Raw genomic sequence first — 23,620 nt, 5'->3', positions numbered from 1 at the left:
TGGGCACATGGCCTGAGCTTGCCCTTTACGCCTTGGAGGTGCTGGCGTGCCCTGCAGCCAGTGTATTATCTGAACGGGTATTTAGCACGGCTGGGGGCGTTATAACAGACAAGCGCAGCCGCCTGTCCAGAGACAATGTGGACAAGCTCACGTTCATTAAAATGAACCAGGCATGGATCCCACGGGACTTTTCCGTACCTTGTGCAGAATAGCAATGGATACCGACCTTACCCACCCATTGTTCCATTTTTGCTCTTTCTCACTCTTTTGGGGTGTACCCTCATTTAAAATTTGTGAAAAGAAGCAGTGTTGGCTACCTCGTCCTCCTCCTCAGGGCCAGATTAACGTAGGGGCTATTGGAGCTGCAGCTCCAGGCCCCTACCTTTTATATAGGCCCCGGGTTGGCCATATTCACTGTGACCGCTCTTCTGTCACTTGTAAACACAGAAGTCTGGCTTCTATGCTCGCTTCCCCAGGCAGCACCCTCAGAACCTCCCCACACAGCGTGAAGGCCTGACAAGGAGGGAGAGTTGCCGATGCATGGATGTGTTTATGGGCTTCAGAGACAGCATCCCATGTTGAATTAGGCATGCATGGCTGCACCCTTCCTCCTCTGGGTGCATGCCAAGGCACGGCCCTTAAGGCCCTTCAAAATCCTCAGCACCAAGACCATGATGCTCTTAATCCAGCCCTGGTCCTCCTCCACCGCCGCTTCCACCTACACCGCCATAGGTGTGCGCAGCCTATTGCATTAGGGTGTGCACCCCAAAGTTGAAATACACATGCATGTGTTTGCCTACATGTACATGGCCCCGATACATTACTCTCCCTGCTGGCAAAGAGAAATAGAGCAGAGCAGGTCCGAGGGAGATCTTTCCCATCTCCTCACTGGCAAACAGAGCGATAATGCTATGTGCCCTAGGGAATTAGGGTGTGCCCAGGTACACCCGGCACACCCTGTACGCACGCCTATGACACCGCCACATCCACCACCACCTCAACCTCCCTCCTACTCCATATGGGCCTCGTCCTTCAGAGATGAAGAACATTGTTTTATTTTTCTGTTTTTTTTTTGTTGTTTTAAGTTATTTCCCTATCCACATTTGTTTGCAGAGCACTTGCCATGCTCTTAACTACGTTTTGCTGCCATTTGCAGCACTCTAGCCCTTTCCATTGGTGTTTTAGAGCCATTTTAGTGCCTTAAAGTTCGGGTCCCCATTGACTTCAATGGGGTTCGGTGTCCGGGAAAAGTTCGGTAAAAGTCCGGGACACGGACCCGGACTTTTTTTTAAAGTTCGGCCGAACCCGTCGAACACGGACATCTAGGTGTCCGCTCAACCCTAAATATGATACAAAACTTAGAGATTCTTTGATACAAGTTAAGGCAATATAAATCTTTTATTATGTATGTAAGATCAGTTCTGGGGTTTTCGATTGAATGTAGTGATCATGCGGAGTGGTTGGCTGTTATTAAGCTTGATTTGTAACATGATTAGCCATTAGACTTTGGTTGCATAAAGCAATGTTTGCAATAAAACAATAAAAATAAAAAAACAAGAATCTTGTGATCTCGTGGAGTGATATTATTCTTTATTCTTGTTTCAGAGTGAATGTATATATATATATATATATATATATATATATATATATATATATACATAATTTTATTTTTTTTTATCTTTGGGGATTTCTGGTCAAGCCATAGTCCGTGCTTCAAGGATGCTAATGCATATGCACACTTGCATGCTAGCACGTGTACAAGTCCATGACTGCATTTTGCTCATGCAAAAGGTAATGATGAATACCCAAATGTATATGTCCAATTTTCTTTAAGAGCACAGTATAAAATTATTTGAAGCTTCTCCTTTTGCATTATACATACTTTACTGAGCAATTTTGGCACATGTCACATCATTTGTTTATTTATAGCAAAATATTAGTATTCGCGTTACTTAGTTCACCTTATCTGCATATAAAGTACCAAAACATTATTCCCATGTTCACTGCACAAGGGTTGTAATGTATGCATTGTAAGCTTTAACAGATCAGCTAAGGGATCAGGCTTACACAGTGTATAAACATCAGCACATGTGAGCCTACAATACAAGCATGCCTATGAATTTCATTGCATTTTTTGCTGTACTTTTATTAATTTCCGCTTAAAAATGGGCCACCTAGACTTGACTTGCATTGTGAAAAAGAGTAAGAAAATATACCATTGTTTTGTTTTTTTAGTAACCTTGCAAACAGGACAAAATGCAGAAATAAAAAAAAAGTAGGGTACACGCTATAAAAAATTGGGCGAACAATCGTCCGATTTTCCTCGTTTCACATCAAATTTGAACCGATGAACGAAAATTCGGAATCGGCTTTCGAAAGTTGTGTACACACTATACGAAAATTGTACAAAAATGTTTACCCGATTTTTTTATAGTGTGTACAAGCCATTAGTTGTTTTAAAACTATCACTAGTCAAAACTTGGAGAAATATCCAAGTACAGACAGTATGCCTGTCTAAACAAAACCTAAAGAAGTATTGCATGACAATGACATCAAGCACCTTGAACCCCCCCCCCCCCCCTTCTCTCTCAAATTATGGTAATGGTCAATGGTATGCTCAAATGGTATTACAGTAAAGGTAGTATTTTTAGGTCAATGGGCCAATAGTTGGATAGTGAATACTAGTAGGGGACTAGTGCTGTGGACATAAGGTGTCAGGAATTGGGGAGAGAGGGATGCAGTAGTGCAGGGAATTAACTTTTAACATTAATTTCCAACTAAACTCTCTGTCATCAGTAGCTCACCAGTCTATTTAAACATATTAATTCTCAGGACTTCAGGTTAAATTCCAAGTACACCACACCTTTCACCACCATAGCAAGTAGGTTCCCATAAAGGACAAACACTGCTGGTCCTCGAGTGTATTCTGGGCAAAATTAAATAAAAACCTATGCAATACATCTACACAATATATGGACATTTCTCCAAATTGTATCCCTTATAAAGCTGTAAGTACAAATAAGTGCTTGTTTGTTCTGCCAGAAAACCAGCAGGCTCCAAACTTCCTTTGTGCCTTGCTTCTGCTGCACTGATATCTCAAACATTGTTATCAGCTATGCCCACTTCTCTTCTGGCTCTGCCCCACTTCTCTACTTCTGAACTACAGAACAACTCATCCACATGTTAGGAAGATGAGAAGAGTGGGAAAGTGTTTTGAGGTTCAGTAGAAGAAAGCAAGGCAGAGCCAACAGCATAAGTTGGCATTACAGTACAGCAGAGGTACTAAATTGTCAACTCAAAAGATAGGAGCACACTGGGTTTCTGGCAGATCTCTGTACTTGCAGCGTTTTTAACCCCTTTGCGCTGGTTTCCGCCAGCCCTTTAAGGGATTTGGCATTCTGGGAGGTGGGGTGGAGCTGGTGACCATTTGACCGCTGTAATTGGCAGTCACAGCGGTCACATGATCAGAAAACTTCAGATCGTAAGAAGCGATCGGGAGCTTTTCGTAAGCTGCCGGTCACTGTGCCGGGCGCACTCTTCGTGAGACCTGGAAGTGGGAGGGGTCCCTTTAGGAAGGCTGTTAAAGAAATATTAATCACTTCAATACTGAGCACTTTCCCCCTCTTTTTGCCCAGGTTAATTTTTCAGCTTTCAGCGCTGTCGCACTTTGAATGACAAATTGGCGGTCATGCTCCACTGTACCCATATGGATTTTTTTATTATTTTTTTCACACTAAGTCCCCGTTCACACTAAGGCGACCTGTGAGGCGACCTGGTTGCCTCACAGGTCTCCATAGGTCGCCTTCCATAGGGAAGCTGCGGACCCATTCTAATAGGAGCGACACAAGTCGCTCCGACTTAGAAAAAGGGACCGGAGCTTCTTTGGGGCGACCCGGAGGCGACCGCCATAGACTTCAATGTTATGAAGTCCGTGGCGGCCGCTCCGAGGTCGCGGCGCGCTGCTCACACCGCGACCTCGGAGGTCGCCCCCCCAAGTCGGATTGCGGCAATGTGAACGGGGCCTAATAGAGCTTTTTTTGGTGGTATTTACTCACCACTGGGTTATTTATCTTTTGCTAAATAAATAAAAAAGACTGAACGTTTTGAAAAAAAAATTGTTTTTCTTTGTTTCTGTAATACAATTTTGCAAATAAAAAATGATTCTTCATAAATTTAGGCCAAAATGTACAATGCCTTGAAAAAAGAATTCATACCTCTTGAAACATTTCACATTTTATCATGTTGCAACCAAAAACGGTTATTTGAGATTTTCTGTGATAGACCAACACAAAGTGGCACATAACTGTAAAGTGAAAGGAAAAGGAGAAATGGTTTTTAATATTTTTTACAAATAAATATCTGAAAAGTATGGCATGCATGCGTATTCAGCCCCCCTGAGTCAACACTTTATAGAACCACCTTTTGCTGCAATTACAGCTGCAAGTCTTTTTGGGTATGTGTCTACCAGCTTTGCACATCTAAAACGTGAAATGTTTGCTCATTCTTCTTTACAAAATAGCTCAAGCTCTGCCAGATTGGATGGAGAGTGTCTGTGAACAGCAATTTTCAAGTCTTGCCACAGATTATCAATTGGATTTAGTTCTGGACTTTGACTGGCCCATTCTAACACATGAATATGCTTTGATCTAAACCATTCCATTGTAGCTCTGGCTGTATGTTTAGGGTTGTTTTCCTTATGGAAGGGTAACCTCTGCCCCAGTCTCAAGTCTTTTGCAGACTCTAATAGGTTTTCTTCTAAGATTGCCCTGTGTTTAGCTCCATCCATCTTCCTATCAACTCTAACCAGCTTCCCTGTCCCTGCTGAAGAAAAGCATCCCCACAACATGATGCTGCCACCACCATGTTTCACAGTGGGGATGGTGTGTTCAGGGTTATGAGCAGGATTAGTTTCCTGCCACACATAGCGTTTTGCTTTTAGGCCAAAAAATTCAATTTTGGTCTCATCTGACAAGCGCACCCTCTTCCACGTTTGCTGTGTCCCCCACATGGCTTCCCGCAAACTGCAAACGGGAATTTTTATTTCTTACTTTCAACAATGGCTTTCTTCTTGCTACTCTTCCATAAAGGCCAGATTTGTGGAGTGCACGACTAATAGTTGTCCTGTGGACAGATTCTACCACCTGAGCGGTGGATTTCTGTAGCTCCTCCAGCGTTACCATGGGCCTCTTGGCTGCTTCTCTGATTAATGCACTCAGTTTAGGTGGACAGCCCTATCTTGTTACGTTTGCAGTTGTGCCATACTCTTTCCATTTTCGGATGATGATTGAATAGTGCTTTGTGAGATGTTCAAAGCTTGGAATATTTTTTTATAGCCTAACCCTGCTTTAAACTTCTCCACAACTGAATCCCTGACCTGTCTGGTGTGTTCCTTGGCCTTAAAAATGCTGTTTGTTCACTAAGGTTCTCTAACGAACCTCTAAAGGCTTTACAGAACAGCTGAATTTATACTGAGATTGAATTACACACAGGTGGATTCTATTTACTAATTAGGTGACTTCTAAATGCAATTCTATCACATAAAATCCCAATAAAATACATTTATATTTTTGGTTGTAACATGATAAAATGTGGAAAATTTCAAGGGGCACGAATACTTTTTCAGGGCACTGTATCCTGCTACATTTCTTTGGTAAAAATAAACCAAATAAGTGTATATTATTTAGTCTGTAGGAAAGTAATAAAGTCCACAAACTATGATATATATATATATATATACACATATATATATATATATATATATATATATATATATACATACAGTATCTCACATAAGTGAGTACACCCCCCACATTTTTGTAAATATGCTATTATATCTTTTCATGTGACAACACTGAAGAAATTGCTACAATGTAAAGTAGTGAGTGTACAGCTTGTATAACAGTGTACATTTGCTGTCTACTCAAAATTACTCAACACACAGCCATTAATGTCTAAACCACTGGCAACAAAAGTGAGTATTTTGTGTGGCCACCATTATTTTCCAGAACTGCCTTAACCCTCTTGGGCATGGAGTTCACCAGAGCTTCACAGGTTGCCACTGGAGTTCTCTTCCACTCCTCCATAAAATATTGTATGATATATATATATATATATATATATATATATATACATACACATACACAGTATCTCACAAAAGTGAGTACACCCCTCACATTTCTGTAAATATTTTATTATGTATTTTCATGTGACAACACTGAAGAAATGACACTTTGCTACAATGTAAAGTAGTGAGTGTACAGCTTGTATAACACTGTAAATGTGCTTTCCCCTCAAAATAACTCAACACACAGCCATTAATGTCTAAACCGCTGGCAACAAAAGTGAGTACACCCCTAAGTGAAAATGTCAAAATCGGGCCCAATTAACAATTTTTCCGCCTCCTCCCCGGTGTCATGTGACTCGTTAGTGTTACAAGGTCTCAGGTGTGAATGGAGAGCAGGTGTGGTAAATTTGGTGTTATCGCTCTCACTCTCTCATACTGGTTACTGAAAGTTCAACATGGCTTTTTTTTCTAAAGAGAATAGGTGCAGGAACTACCCTTTGTGTTGCTTCATTTGGTTGTTATCCTGAGGAAGATGAGCTTGTGCCTCGTCGAACCTTTGATTAAAACCGTCATTAGGCATTTACCTTTCAAGACCCTTGAGTGCCGCTCTCTTTTTTGGTTCACATATATATATATATATATATATATATATAAATATATATATATACATATATATTTATATATATATATATGAAAGTCAATCAGTCTTGATGTACTGCTGGCCTATCTCATTTCTTGAGGCTTGAAAATGCCAGGACAGTAGAAATACCCCCAAATTACCTTTTTTTAAAGTAAGTCGTCTAAACTATTTAGTAAGAGGCATTGAAGTTAGTTGAAGTAATTTTTTGACACAATTTTTTGGAAGAAAGTAAAAAAATATAACTGGTGGGCTGGTGATTGGGGTTTTTTTTTTTTAACACACTATGGTTGCTTTTAACAGTGAATTTCACTGTTAAAAGCAACCATTTTTTCTGAATGAAATCCATTCATTCAGTGTTTACTATTTGTCAGGAACCATGAATCAGACTGAGACAGAAAATGCAGTAAAATCACACCTTTAATGTAATGGTAAAAAATAGTACAGAACAGTAAAGGTGGTCAAAACATAAGCCAGGGGTTGGAAGCCAAAATGGGAAGTCAGACAAGCCAGTAATCAGGAAACCAGAATTTAGCGTAGTGTGAGGCAGAGAAACAGGATCAGGAACCACAGGGAACATCAGGTGGACAAAGTCTTCCACAGGAACACAGCATAGAAACTCCAGATATGTTGACCAGGCAGGTGATCAGCGAAGGCAGGAAAGGAATGAATAAGGCAGCTTAAATAGCCATAAGGGGCTGGCTGCAGGTGAGACTGACAATCAGATAATGATGACCAGGGAAGCCACTGAGTAAACAATGAGTAATGACAATTAACCGACAGTTGAGCAGCCTGAGCACAGAGAAGAGAGCTGCTGCAAGCCTAGCCCTGACATTACCCCCTCCTCAACGTTCCCTCCCCCTCGGAGGGGCACCATGTTTAAGGGAAAAATGTCTATGGAAAGCACAGAGGAGAACAAAAGCATGTATGTCCAAGGATGGGACCCAAAATCATTCCTCAAGACAATACCTTCTCCAATGAACAAGGTATTGTATGCGCTCAAGGAACCTACGAGTGTCAATGATCGATTTTATCTCATACTCCTCATGGATCTCAACCTGAACCAGGCACATGGTAACGAGGTGGTGAAGCAGTTGCACATCATAGGTTTTAATAGGGAAACATAAAGTACATTCGAAATATGCATGTTAGAAGGAGGGTCTAATGCATAAGCCACTGGGTTGATCCTACAGAGAATACAGAAAGGCCCAATATCCCAAGGTGCCAGTTTCAGTGAGGTAACACAGAGTCAGAGGTTACCAAACCGGTAGGAAGGAGCATGTAGGCATTGGCGGTCAGCATAGAGTCTGTACCTATCACTAGCACGTCACAAGGACTCTTGGACCTGCACCCAAGTGGAACGGAGGTCATGGAGATGCTCCTCTAACACAGGAATGCATGGAGGGCTGGAAACCATAATTCACCATAAACTGAGACAATCGGGAAACGGCATTGGCGGAACTATTGTGGGTTTAACTGTTTACTATATGTACACTTTAACATAACTTTACTGTATATTATGTGCTTTTCTGTGTCTAACCCTTTTTTTTCCTGCCCATGGACAGCTAGTTTTATTAAAAGTGGGTGTGTTAACTGTGTAACACTCAATATACTCATGGTACATTAATCAATATCCTATATGATCCTCATTGTAGAGGTAGAACCCAGTTTGGACTGTTGTTTTGCTACCTGAACCTATGCAATTAGAGAAGTAGTTGATAATTTATGTACTGTATGTATACTACTATGTCATGAGTAATAATGTTAATATTTGTTGTCTTTAGTGTATAGTCTGGGACTGGGATTCTAATGGAAAACATGACTTCATTGGCGAGTTCACTACAATGTTTAAAGAAATGAGAGGAGCCATGGAAGGAAGGCAGGTAAGATAACCAAATATTTAGATGTTATCACTATAATGTTGCAAGCATGTACTGCATATTCTCTAGATTCAAAACGTAGAAGCCTGTTCCTGTATTGTAAACACTTTCCCAAATTTCCAGGATCTATTATGCAAAGGTTGGAATCATAGGTGTGCGCAGCCTATTGCATTACAATGCAACCCCAAAGCTCAAACACACATCTTTCTCTGCAGCCTCAGCTGCACTGGACAGTGAATGAATGGGAAGTGCACTGTACTTCATTTCAGTTTACTATGCTTCATTTATGAATGAACACAGTGGGTGATAGTGTTTATTTAGAAAAGGAAGGGGCCAGTAAATGACTTATCGATGCTCCCCATCCTAAAACATTCCCTGCAGCAGCTGAGTAAAGAGGAGGGAAGCCAGCAGCACCGCACAGAGTGATTAGGGATTAGGGTGTACCCAGGCACAACTGGCACCCCCCTGCACATGCCATGGTTGGGATACATTTAAATGTATTTAATTTAATTTATTTATTTTATTTAATTTTTAAAACACCACAAGGATTGCTAACAAATTTGCTTTTTCTTTTAACAGTTGCCGCAACTGATCAAGCACATATGGCAATTTTATGCTGACAATACTCGTATGCTTAAATCATTTGATGGACTGATCAGTTTTGTAGGATTGATTTGAAATCAAATAGATGGATTTCAAAACTGCAATTACAAGCAAATTACGTGGTGTATGGATCAATTCAATTATGTAGAAATTACCACTTTTTTGTTGATCACATTTTTATTGATCAAAATGATCACAATTTCATTTACTTTTTACAGTAAACATTAGTCACTTAAAATGTATTTAATTGCATGTATTTGCAAGTGAAAATACTCTTGGGGCTCATTCACATGAGCAGTGCCCTCTTAAGAGGGAATTTGACAGGTGGTGAGGCGATATATGGTGCAGCCCCATAGAACATTTGTCATGTTCGCCAAAAATGACATGCTGTTTAATATTCGCCATTTGTACTGTCATTAGCAGCTACATGTCAGGTGGACATTTAGGGAGAGGTAAAACTGCAGTCAAATGCTTGGTTTTACTGCCCTCGGCTACAAAGTCTTACTGTATATACGTTATTTAAATATTATAACCAGGGTCCGTGGGGTTGATTTTCTAAAGGAGAAAAGAATGTTCACCTATCAAATACGGTATGTTAAAGCTTTTTTCACTTTAATGTAAAGTAGTATTAAACCTTCAGCAATTTTTAGCTTAATGCCCTTACATAGTACTTACATAGCTAGTCAGGTTGAAAAAAGACACAAGTCCATCCGGTTCAACCAAAAAAAAAAAAACAGTATTGAAAAACCCAACCATACAATCCCATATACACAATTCTATACCTGCTGTTGATCCAGAGGAAGGCAAAAATAAACCACAGCAAAGCATGATCCAATTTGCTACAGCAGGGGAAATACAATTCCTTCCTGATCCCCCGAGAGGCAATCGGATATTCCCTGGATCAACTTTACCTAAAAAAAATTTTAGTACCCATTTATATTATGTACACCTAGGAAAGAATCCAGGACTTTTTTTAAAGCAATCTACTGAGCTAGCCAGAACCACCTCTGGAGGGAGTCTATTCCACATTTTTACAGCTCTTATGGTGAAGAAACCTTTCCATATTTGGAGACAAAATCTGTTTTCCTCTAGATGTAAAGAGTGCCCCTTTGTTGACCTTAAAGTAAACAACTCACCACCAAGTTCACGATATGGACCCCTTATGTATTTATACATGTTGATCATATCCCCCCCCCCCTAATCTCCTCTTCTCAAGAGAGAATAAATTCAGTTCCTCTAATATTTTCTCATAGCTGAGCTCCTCCATGCCTCTTATCAGTTTGGTTGCCCTTCTCTGCACTTTCTCCAGTTCCCCCATATCCTTTTTAAGAACTGGTGCCCAAAACTGAACTGCATACTCCAGATGAGGTCTTACTAATGATCTGTACAGGGGCAAAATTATATCGCTTTCTCTGGAGTCCATGCCTCTGTTAATACAAGAAAGGACTTTGCTTGCTTTGGAAACAGCAGCTTGGCATTGCATGCTATTATTAAGCTTATGATCTACCAGAACACCCAGATCCTTCTCCGCTATGGATTCCCCCAGTTCTACTCCACCTAGTATGTATGATTCATGCATATTCTTAGCCCCCAAGTGCATAGCTTTACATTTATCAACATTAAACCTCATTTGCCACATAGTTGCCCAGTGAAACAGTGCATTGAGGTCAGCAAGTAAGTTAGAGACATCCTGTAAAGAAGTTATTCCCCTGCAAAGCTTGGTGTCATCTGCAAAGACTGAAATGCTACTTATAATCTTAGACCCTATATAATTTATAAAGATATTAAAAAGTAAGGGGGCCAACACTGAACCTTGGGGTACACCACTGATAACCTTAGACCATTCAGAGTAAGAATCATTAACCACTACTCTCTGAAGTCTATCTTTTAGGCAATTTTCTATCCAATTACAAACCAATCTTTCCAAGCCAGTAGACTTTACCTTACACATTAGCCGTGTGTGTCAAACGCTTTTGCAAAATCCAAGTATACTACGTGGTCCACAGCCACCCCTCTGTCCAAGGTTTTACTGACCTCCTCATAAAAAAAAAATCAGGTTTGTGTGACAACTTCTGTCTTTCATGAATCCATGCTGTCCGTTGCTTAAAATATTTTTTTCCAGCAAGAAATCATCTATGTGATCTTTTATTAAAATTCTCCAATATCTTCCCAACTATAGAAGTTAAACTAACAGGTCTATAGTTGCTTGGCAAAGACTTTGATCCCTTTTTAAATATAGGCACCACATTGGCCCTACGCCAATCCAGTGGTACTATTCCAGTCCTGAGCACAATAAAATTCCTCTGTAAACTATTTTTTACATTTCTTATCCCAGTTCTTGCAGTTTACAACTTTTAATTTTTCTGGCTCCTGTTCACTTAGTGTTCACATGAAAGAGTTAACCGTAGACAGCGTAGTCTTAACTTGGAGGAGGGAGGAGCAGGAGAGTGCCTTGCCATCCTAGGCTTCCGGGCTGTGTGTTTCTATTGATGAACACACTGTAAGGAGACACAACTCTATTCTCTACATGGAAGTATAGTTCCATAGAATGCCAAAAGAGAAAAAAGCCATAATGAAACAGGAAACCTGGGGCAGCAGTCATGACACCAACTTAAACAGGTACATAGGTAAGGATTTAAAGATAAAGAAGCTGCATACTTAGCAAGTGATTGAACTGGCTGCTAAAAGTGCTTTAAAAAGGGATTAATATCAATTAACCAATTATATACATGGGAACCTTTCCTTTGACTTCATATATGCAGTGAAAGTGCAATGAGGGCATGGATGGGAGGGGGCATTGCATAGTCTATACATAGAACCCTGAACTCTGTCTGTAGAACACCCTTGAACCCTGAATTTAGTATTTAGCACACCCCCGAAACCTGCACAATGTATTTAGCGCACCCCTGAACTCTGCATTTTCTACATAGCCCACTCCTGAACTCTGTACCCTGTATGTAGCGCACCCCTAAACCCTGCACTCTGTATATAGCACATCCCAAACCCTGCACCCAGTATTTAGTGCACCCCTGAACCCTGCACTTTGTATGTAGCACACCCTTGAAACCTGCACTCTGTACGTAGTGCACCTCTCAAACCTTCACTCTGTATGTAGTGCACGCCTGAACACTGCACTTTGTATGTAGCGCACTGCTGAACTCTGGACTTTGTGCATAGCGCAATCCTAAAACCCTGCACTCTGTACATAGCGTACCCTGGAAACCTGCACTCTGTGCATAGCAGACCCCTGAACTCTGCACTCTGTATGTAGCACACTCCTGAAACCTGCACTCTGTACATAGCACACCCCTGAACTCTGCACTCTGTATCTAGCACAATCCTGAAACCTGCACTCTGCAAGTGTGCATTCTGTACATAGTGCATCACTGAACTCTGTGAATAGCGTACTCCAGGTGTTTAATGTCTCTTTAGAATCTTTCCACTGTTGTTATGTGAGAAAAAAAAGCCCTGCCTGTCAGGAGTAAGAAATGTTAGAGTAACAAACCCTTCAAGCAGCATTAAGATTCAATAATCCTATTCACTTAGCTCATTTGATAAAGAGAAGCTGTGTTCACTTTGAATATACAAAAATTTTCAGGGGAATAAAAAAAAAAAGATTTGTCTTGCACTTTATTAGATAAAAGAAATGAGCACAACCTCACTTTATTCAGTAAATTAAATGAACTTCAATCTGCAATGTTACAGATAACGTTGATAATGTGGCAATGTGGTTTATCGCACTCAATAAGTACATAGTATTCTGAAGGTAGAGGGATCCTCTCTAGAGGTAAAGGAACAGCTGGCTGAGAATTTCCCTGATACATGTTTGTCATGTCTGTCTGCTACTTCAGTCAGAAAATCCATTACACAAGACCGATAATTGAGCTTTGGGGCAAAAGGGGAAACTGGCAGCTGTGGTTTGCGAAGAAGTAATGTAGGACAAAATGTCCTTTTTCAAAACTAATTGACTTTCAGCGTGCCAGGTGTAGCAAGGGAATCCCAGACCATACAGCACATATCAAGCCACGAATATGAATCTATGAAATCAGTCAAAATGTTTTTAATAATTTGGAGAAGGGTGTGAGAAATGTTAATTATTATATACTCACTTGAGTCTGTGATTAGCACCATAAACATCACTAATATCATTTTTTATATGATGCTGGTCATTGAATATGTGACCAGTAATACAGACGACAGTGCGGGTCATGCTAACCTACCTATCATACTTCAGAGTGTTGCAGCCAAGTCAAGTCACACATTACATCATGATGAGGTACATGGTGATAGTCTCCATTTAAACTCAAGCTGGACATATTGTCACTACTCAAGAGAATAATTTGCTGCACCCCAACCTCTGCTGCATCCCCCCTAGTCTCCAGTGCACTTGCAGCCCAACCACGGCTGCATCCCCTGACAAGCCTGCATTCCAGCCTGGTCTCCACTACATCTTTAGCACAACCACTGCTGCGCCCACAGCCTGAGCCTCTGCTGCCTCCAAGCCTGATCACCACTGCATCCACAGCCCAACCACCACTGGACCCTCAGCCTGGTCTGAGCTGAAATTGGGGGGGGGGGAGAAGGGGGTAGTGTAATTTACCTTCCTTACTTTAAGAATCTTCTTGTTGACGTCACCCCCCCCCCCCCCCCATCCCCCAGGAGCTTTCGGGCTCAGAGTGACGTAGCTGTGATGCAATGGTGTACATTTACTAATAGGGTTGCGCCAATACTGTTTTATTATCTGCAAAAATGAGTACCAATACTTTCGGTCAAGTACTCGCTGATATCGAGTACCGGTACTTTGCAGCTCTGAGGAAGGGAGCGTGCCTCCCAAAATGGGACAGTGGTCATACTACAGGGACATGTCCTTTTCCACATTGTGGTGCACTCATTCTATGCGATTTTTGCTCTTCGTGTTTGTGAGTATGTTTTTGGCATTTTAATAAACATTTTAAAGGTGTCCAGGGGTAATGCACTACGTGCTTGCGCCTCCTTACTTTTCTATATTGCTAATAAGCTGTATTCACAGTCTCAGCGGCACCTACACCATCATTGCTGCCGTTTCTACACCCACAGTCCTTTTTGAATTACAGTCTGAGCCTCCACTGCGCTTTCACTGTACTTGCAGCCTCTTTCTCCATTTCCCTGTTACCCAGCACCAAACTCCTCTGCATTTGCGAGTACCTGTAGACTGACCTGGGGGTAGCCTGTAGCTAATCCCGAACTCTCATGAGGAAATCCCTGGCAGAACACCAGCTGTCCCTTAGACTCCACTGTTGCACAGAAGAGCATGGGCCACATCTCGGTTCGTAAGAGAATGCTTGAGCCAAGCATTCATCCTTCAACAGATGCCTCTGCCTATCCTTGATCCTCTGGAAACATGTCCAACATATTGGATGTACAGTAGGTCATCCAAGACTGTCTGTTGCATTACTTTCAAAACTTCAATTATTTTTCCGCAAGCCTTCCTGGGTGCTTTAACCACCTCTATGATGCCCTTTCCTCCGTGCAGGTACAATCTAAGCTGACTTCCTCATCCTCGACTCTACATCTTCTGCCACCTCCTCATTACTCTGGAGAGCCTAAGGGTTGCCAGGACTTCCTTAACCAGCATTGATTCCATTTTTGAAACTGTAGCCCTAGAATTTTCTTCATAGGTGTTCAGTGACCACCAATGGTGTTGATTGAGAACATTATTACTCCATGGTAATTCCAAGGTCCTTGATAATTTTGTTCATGTGGGTATGTTACTCCTTTTAATACACTAAAATAAACACTTACATAGACTGGCAAAGAGTTACCATTCCAGACTGGGCTTGCAATCACAGTGAGAGACAGACAGGTCTATATGAGTTCTGAAAAAAACTCATCCAAACTGCCATAGAAAGTAGGAAGGGCAGAATTGTTAGTGAGGTGTGAGATAAGCAGTATTTATTTTACAGTTTAATGACATTATTTTTTTTGATCCAGGAGTAACAATCAGCCTATTTTGTCTCGAAATGCATTATTTATATATATACATACATTATAAAGTTCCATAGGTACTAAAAGCAGTTCTAAGAAAAAAAACACCTTATTTTGACCATGATCTGTCTATTTACTAGCCCAGGGTCTACTTTGTACCTTAACTAGATTTTTATAGGTTTCATAGTATTTGTTTAGCCTATATTATTGTTAGAGATCGTGTACTTTGTTTTTGCATCTAAAATGCAAAGTCAACTTGAAGCAGCCCATGCGTTGTTGAAAAAGGTTTATAAAATGTTTGGGTATTTTTTTAATGCAATGTTTTGATGCTGATAAAAATATACAAAAATCTTTTTGATTTAGTAAGTATCTTATGATTGTCTGCTTTCATTATAGGTGCAATGGGAATGCATAAATCCAAAATACAGGATGAAAAAGAAAAACTACAAAAATTCTGGCATTGTAATCCTTAATCAGTGTAAGGTAAGGTTGTTGCTGCAAAAGTATTATGAACACATTGGGTTTTTAAGACTGAATTTGTGTAAATTGCTTTTTTTATTGCTTGTAGCAACCAGTAAGACTCTTGTTTTCACTCCCCCATACCACATATACAGAAACCGGGACAAATGATGGAAAAACTACGGATATTAAGAATCTGAGAAAGTGTCAGCAAACTGTTAGTTTTACATCTACGCTGCATGCCTTTATGGAATTCACAAGAAAGGGGCTTACATCTGTTCCCAGGAGATCGGTTTTGTAAAGGGAAATAGGATGTTCACTTTGCAAGGAAAGTTGCAATTTTCAAGATAATTGGCTCCAGAGCTTAGTGAATGTGGTGAAGTTTCACTTTTGCAAAGAATACCAAATCACATGCAGGGAAAATAAAAAAAAATGCATTTTTGCACAAGATTGGTTGATTGAAGTCAGCAGAGCTTCACCTCATTCACAAAGCTCTGGGGAAAATTCCCCTGCAAAGTGAAAATTCTATTTGCCTTTAGTAAATCAAACCTAGGTGTCTTTTAAAAAATAAGAAGCTTATTTTGCATTTTTAGGTTTTAAGCTTTCATTCTGCTTCTGTTTTGGTGGCATTCTAAAATTTTGAATACAAGAAGCTCTCTATAGAACATATATGCTGTTTTTTTTATTGTTGTAATGTGTTTAAGAGAAGTATATCAAACAGATGTACAGTTGCCAGTTGCTTTGGAGTATAAAGGTTATGCCCACATTAATAAATTGTGAATGTAACCAAAGAAATGATGCCTCGATTTGGGACTGTACTGGGCATAAATATGGGGAACTGAGTTTATAATAGTATCAAAACTTTTTTATTATTATTACACAAAATAATAAAGTACATAAAAGACTAAAAACACTGGTGCGGCTGTACCATGTACCAAAGGTTGCAAATATGGAGTGTATGCTTGATTCTGTCCACAAAGATTTGTGGACCATGAAGACAGAGGTATCCAACGTGTTTAGAATATTAATTCTTTTACATTCTTCCTCGGGAGATACAGACATGGAAAGTGTAACAATTCTTCAATGAAAAAAATGTCATTAACTAGAGTGTCAAAGGCAAATACACATAGTAAGGCACTATACAAAAGGTACTGACCCTCTTATATATGACACAGATAGAAGCCGCATTCATAAAAATATAGCGTAAAGGAACTTGATGTTGTCTTGGTAATGGGATTCCTGCTGTATATGTCAGATGAGAAAACTGACCGATATACTGGCAAAGGCCCAACCCCCCATGCCTGCTGGGACCACCTTGCTAGCCCTGCAAAAACTGTCCACAGCTGCTTATTTAAGGGAAGAGGGAGGATTGAAGCTGCCAAAAGGAATGTAAATATAGACAATAAGAGCAATGTGTCAAAAAAATGTAAAAAGTGCCAGAGTACTTACAATCCCCTCTGTAAATAAATTATGTACTTGAAAGTGGTTTGTAATTGTTGAAGTGGAGCTTTGGATGTCAGTCAGTGGCTGTAATGATCTCCTCCTGAGCCTCTAGGGGCCAGAACTCTGAGAGTGTACCAGGGCAGGTCTACAAGTGCAAAAAATAGGTTTATGTGTATATCAATGATGAAAAGGAATACAGGTCCACACAGGGACCCAGGAGTCACCAGATCATGCATTTCAATATTGTGTCTGTTAGGCTATACTTGGGCTGGGTGGATCTCTGGAGAGATCCACAGAAACAGCAGGAATACTGTAGTGTTTAGCTCCTATTTATGGGGGCAAGTGGGGGGGGGGGGGGTTCCGCCTGCATACGTCATTACATTCTCCTACATAGGTCCACAAGCATGGTCAGGCATTTGGCCCCCTGATCCTTGGTAATGCCCCACCAAGAGGGGGCACAGTGACGTCTCGGGTCACAGAATCTCCGTCACACACAGCGGTACCATGGAGACCCAGATGCCACAGGGCAGGGGAGGCGGAAGCACTAAGCCGACACGCCCACACCATGCCGCACAGGGAGTCCCTGGACCAAAAAGAAAGTCGCCCCATCAGAAACTGATGGAATGGCCTATGTGCACCAGGCAAGCATGAGGGACGGGGAAAAGCCGGCACAGCTCCCCCTAGTGGGTCCAAATGCACAATGCAACAGCAGGTAAAAAAAGAAAAACAACATATTGACAAAAAAAAGGAACATAAGGAAACACATACCTATATTATTGCCTCGTAGGAGAAATAGAACTAAGAAGTGTTAATGAAAAAAGCATAGGGGCACATCAAAGCATCAGACAAATAAAAAAGCCAATCTATAATCCTGGTACCTATGAAGGTACCTTTTGACATGGAATGGTTAAATGCTAACTTTGGGATTACATTCGTGCCATCGTTGTGCACCAAGACTGTTGCATGTCTAATCAAGTTATTTTCTTATTCATTAGTGTTTTCATGATATCATTTACCATAATACATAACTAACTGGGAGAGTTCATAAAGCTCCAGTTACTGAAGCAGTGAAGCACTACTCTTGTCTTCAGAGGTATCAACAAGATGCTCATTTTAATGGAAGGGAAATACATTTGTAAGACTAATGAGTACTAGAGTATTATACAGAAAAGGCTCAAAGGTAATGAGAGATCATATGACTAGTTTTATTCCTTGCTTCTGCACTATCTGTAAATGTAGAATCAAATAGATTGGCAGCTTGCAGATGGTATGTACTCGGGGCTTGGTTATCTAAGTGCAGTACAGTATGGTTGTGAAAATCAATAAAATATGCCCAAAGATATTACAAATATACTCTAGCAAGCACTGTTTTATAGAGCAAAGCGAGTTTTACTAGTAGGAATGTAGAGCAGGGTCATTTGTTACACTCATGTTACTGTCTTGATAAAATCTTAATATTCTTTTTCTTCAATACAGCTGTTCCTCCCATATAAAGAATGGGGCTTTCTATTGTATTCTTGCTCTATGGGCAATTATGTCTTAAAGAAACACTTCTAAATTGCATCCAATCATTTTGAAATCTTATTTATCATTTTTATTTTGAAGCTATTTTTTATACCAAGAGATATGACAGTTGTGGATTTATAGGCCACAATTAATGTTCTCATTAATCTTTAAGACGGTCTATAAATATATATGTAACCCTTCTTTGGCCTGACCTAGAAAAAATGTTCTTCAATTCCCAGTGATGTGGTAAGATTTAATATGGCAGTCTCTTAGGGTTAAATATAATAAAACAGTTCACTAACTTCATGACTGTACATGTACTGTATGATTTCATATTGCTGTAGACTATGCTGTACAATGTATGGATGTAGAATCATTGAACTGTTCCTTACTATTTGAAGCATAAGTAAATGTTTGTTAACATGAGAAGAGGTAAAGACTGACAGTAAGATTTCCTATAAATTGAAAAAAGCAAAAAGCAGATGTACTGTCTGTAGCAACCAATCAGACTCCAACTATTATATATAGCTATATGTCACATACATATAGAAGCCAGCCAAGATGCCAGCTGGCATGGATCTGTTCCAAAATCAATTCATTTGAGGATAAAATTAAAAGTTATTGGAGAATTTATATTTCTCTTTCGTTCATTGACGGACACAGCTCCTGGTATTCATAGCCTTTGGGTTATACTGCCCCCTACAGGAGTAGGACACTAGGCAGAAAAAAATTATGGCTACACCCATGGGTAGTCCCAGGGGGTATACCCCCTCTCTCTGCTACTGCCTAGTCAGGATTAAGGACCTAGTTCCTTCCTAGGATCTTTGGTCCTGGCAAAAAATTTTAGAAGATTTTTTCCTCCTGGATTTTTCCTGTAAGATCTGGGGGGGAGGGGGGATGTCTTTGCAGGTTTCCAGACCCGTGAACTTCCCTAGTGGGTCCATAAAGTAATTCGGTCTGGGTACAAGATCGCATTTCGCTCTTGTCCCTGGCAAGGTTTTTTCCTTCCAACTTGCTCCTGTCCCCAGACCGCTTACAAGGGCCTGTTTGGGGCAGTACAAGACCTGTTTCTTCAAGGGGTGATTGTCCCGGTTCCGACTTCAGAACGTTTTCAGGGTTTTTACTCAAACCTGTTCACAGTCCCCAGGAAGGAAGGCAAAGTGCGTCCAATCCTGGTCCTTTAAGACGCTAAACTGCTTTGGGCCGGTACAGAAATTTAGAATTGAGCCCATTCAAATGATGGTGGCATCCCTGCATCAGGGGAATTTCCTCACCTCTATCACTTTTAAGGATGCCTACCTTCACATTCAAATATGTGCCAGTCACCAGCGTTTTCTCCACTTTGCTGTGGGAGAGGAGCATTACCAGTTTGTGGCGTTACCCTTTGGTCTCGCCTCTGCTCCTCGGGTCTTCTCAAAATTGTTAGCCCCGGTGCTAGCCTTACTACGCCAATGGGGGATCACGGTACTGGGCTATTTGGATGATCTCCTTCTGCGAGCTGAGACTCCCTCTGCTGGTGGACCACATGGAGATCACAATCCGGACTCTGCGGGAGTTCAGCTGGATTCTGAACTTTCAGAAGTCTGCTCTGGTTCTGTCCATGAAGCTGGACTATCTGGGCCTGACTCTGGGCTCAGTCTTAGCCAGAGTGCTCCTTACTCTGGACAAACTCCAGAAATTGCAGGCTGCAATTTGTCTCCTGCTGTCCAACAGATGGTCATTGCTCCGGATTTGCATGCTGGTGCTGAGCCTGATGGTGTCTACCTTTGGGGCGGTTCCGTTGGCACAGTTCCATACGAGGTCCCTGCAAAGGGAGATTCTAACCAAATGGGACAAGACTCCCCAGTCTCTAGAATATCAGATCTGGCTGAGTCGGGGAACGAGGGAGTCCTTGATTTAACATTACAGCTTCATTCAAGAAGTAAAATAAACATAGTTATTTGTCTAAAATGCGTTCTGTTTTTTTCCTCCTTTCACAAAGGTGGAAGGCCAAGTAGAAAAGTAGTCTGTAAATTTGGAAGAGTCCTTATATATAAAATGAGCTGTTCATATGGCCTGAACATTTGCATCAGTTTTGTCATGACTTGTTCTCTGACCTGATTCATTCTCATGATGTCATAAAGGGTTTCCACCCAAAACACAAAGGTAGGAACCACTTGGGTTTTCTAGTGCTTTGGGATAACCTGCTGCTATAATATACAGACATTTCATGTTGCTTAATACAAGATCATCTGTGGAACCATAGTCAACTGTATCACAAAGCAAGATCAGATTATATTGTTCATGAAGTAGAAGAACCATATTTCCTTTATCATCTGTTCCATTCCCTTGATTTCAGTGTGAATATTTTTTTCTGTGGAGGACAATACATCTATAGTTCATTTTTGTCATCCTCTGTTACTTTAAAGAAAGTACAACTTTGTGGACCAAGAAATAATGTGATAAACAATGTTTCTTACCATTGCATTACTTCATTGTGTTTAGAGCAGCTTCCAGCTTCCATAAGTTTGGAGTTCAAAGTGGAATTTCCTCCTTATCCTAAAAATTACAAGGCACCTTTAAAAATGTTTAGTAATGGCAATCCACAAACAGATACATGTAAATAATTGCAGGCTTTTTATTCTTTGCATAACTGATGTATCTTTTCCTTCCCATTATTCTCATGGTAGCCATTTTTACTAAGGGCAGATGAGTCCATCTCCCGTTACTTCCTTGAAAGTCTGCCTAGAACTCTGGTTCTGCCTCCTGGAATATGCGACAGGAAGTTTTCAGGATGCAGATGTAAGGCTAGGGTAACATCACCGGTGCCTTAAAGAAACTAGGATGTATAAAACCAGTAATTGTAAAAAAAAAAAAGCAAAAATGATTTGTTTAACTAATAAATGTAAGATGATTTCATACCAGCATGCAGAGCTATATGCTGCTTTGGTTTTAGTGAAAGGTGACATGTCCACTAGAAAGGATGCCCCTTATTGGTTCATTTACAATAGTAAGGATTTTTTTTTCTTTAAAACAGGAAACTTTTAAAACATATTTTAATTGCAGCATTTCTGATAGAAATGTGTTATCTTTTTGCTGTAGAATTTGCTGTCTCTCCAAACTATAATTTATCTAGTAAATAGAAACCACAGATAAGAACTTATAATATCACTATTGTTGCTTGTTCTTATGTAATTTTTTATGCTCTACTGTCACTTTCTTCTCTATTTAGCTTCTGTTTTTACATAATTAATTATGTAAATGAAAATTAGATATTCTCATTTGATTAGCATTTATTTCATTTTCTTCCAGATTCACAAAATGCATTCATTTTTAGACTATATCATGGGTGGATGTCAAATCCAGTTTACAGTAAGTTTTGTTCTTCTTTTTCAATGCTTTGGATAAATGACAAACTAGAAAGTAAAAACTCTGTCAGTAATTCTGTTTGCTAAATTTTAAACATATTCCTTAAAATAGGAAGACATTATTTTTGCTTTTTTTGCCAAGTGCATGTTGGATAATATTTGTAAAGTAACTATCAGGTTTACCTCATTCAATTGTAGGGTTTATTTTATTAATTCTATTTAAAAAAATTAAATATAAATTAAAGTGATTGTAAACCTATTTTTAAAAAAAATAACAATCATGTTATATTTACCTGCAACCGATTATATTGCTTTTGGCTCCTATCAAAGTGGAGGGCTATTAAATGTACAGAGGTAAAGATCACCACTACTCCCGACCAGGCCAGGTGAACAGATGATAAGGAAGGGCCTCAGCCTCCATGTCTTCACCATACCACACACCCTGATGCATTTCGCCCCGCCCACCAGGGGATTAGCTATGACCTCATGACTAAGCACCAGTAGGCAGGGCGAAATGCATCAGGGTGTGTGGTTTAGTGGAAACATGTAGAACATGGTCACTCTTTATTATTTATTCATCTGACTGGTTAGGAGTAGTGGTAATCCTTTCCGCTTTACATGTTATACTTGCCTGTTCTGTGTAATGGTTTTGCACAGAACAGTCCCGATCCTCCTCTTCTTAGATCACCCGCCACCACTTCTGAGTTCTCCCCCTCGCTAAGTGTCCACCATAGCAAACTGCTTGCTATGGGGTCACTTGTGCGGGTTCCTTTTTGATCCGGTTCTGTGTGTCCATATACATACACAATAAACAAATATGTATACAGCGCTATATAAAATAAATAAAGTGACAATGTGCATCATATAAATCAATAAACTCGCTTAAACTGCAATATATATTCCTCTTAAGTGCAATATATAATGTCCATAAAGTGCATTCAAAGTAAAGTGCATAAAAGTCCACTAAAATATAAATATAACCGTGGTTTAAAATTCAATAAGGTGCTTAATAGATGTTTCATATAAAAGTGCAAGTGACACAACCACTGTTTAGCCACCAGATGGCCTCTCACCTCACTGAAGCATTAAACCAGCATTGAATCCTCAATAAGACCAGTATAGGGAATGCCACTTCCTTAATCGATCTCACTGAAGCATTAAACCAGCATTGAATCCGCAATAAGACCAGTATAGGGAATGCCACTTCCTGAATCGATCTCTCACCATCCAATGGACATGATATGTGAATAAAGATAATGAGGCATCTAAGTGTACACTGCTATTATCCTTTAATTGATTCACATTCAAAGTAGAATTGCACTCACATGAATCGGCACAATGGGCTTGTGCGAACCGTACACGCCAAAAACAGTAGCTGTCGGGAGCCGTGCTGGTGGGTCGCTGCTCGTCCGTCCAGGTCTCCTCCCCCTATACGCGTGGTGTCTTACGCTTTCACGACACGAGATCCCTCCCCCAACCCCCACTCCCTCCCCACTGGCTGTGATTCACTCTGAGCATATAAGCAGGGAGAGAGCCGAGAGAGCCTCCTCACTTGTGCACAGTGCTGGATCATGATCAGGCTTAGGTAAGTATAGAAGGGGGCCTGGGCAGGGGGGCTGCTCTCAGAAGATTGTCTAACTTAAAGTATAACTAAGGTGTAGAGGGATTAGAATGCTTGTCAGGTTTTTATTGCTGTCTGTGCCCCCGTTAAGAAGGT

General features: G+C 40.4%; 1 protein-coding gene across 1 annotated transcript in view; it reads left to right on the top strand.

The window, feature by feature from the left end:
• CPNE4 (copine 4) overlaps positions 1 to 23,620 on the top strand; it is a 609,887-nt gene that overhangs the window by 523,766 nt on the left and 62,501 nt on the right. Inside the window, exons 8-10 of the mRNA XM_082258376.1 lie at positions 8,486 to 8,584; positions 15,545 to 15,631; positions 21,848 to 21,907. Of these exons, the coding sequence (XP_082114502.1) occupies positions 8,486 to 8,584; positions 15,545 to 15,631; positions 21,848 to 21,907 (246 nt within the window). The remainder of the gene's footprint in view (positions 1 to 8,485; positions 8,585 to 15,544; positions 15,632 to 21,847; positions 21,908 to 23,620) is intronic.

This window comes from Pelophylax lessonae (assembly GCF_965119305.1).
Source record: "Pelophylax lessonae genome assembly, chromosome: 5".
NCBI lineage: Eukaryota > Metazoa > Chordata > Amphibia > Anura > Ranidae > Pelophylax > Pelophylax lessonae.
The sequence above is the reverse complement of the archived record's forward strand: the minus strand, read 5'-3'. Positions and strand labels throughout refer to the sequence as shown.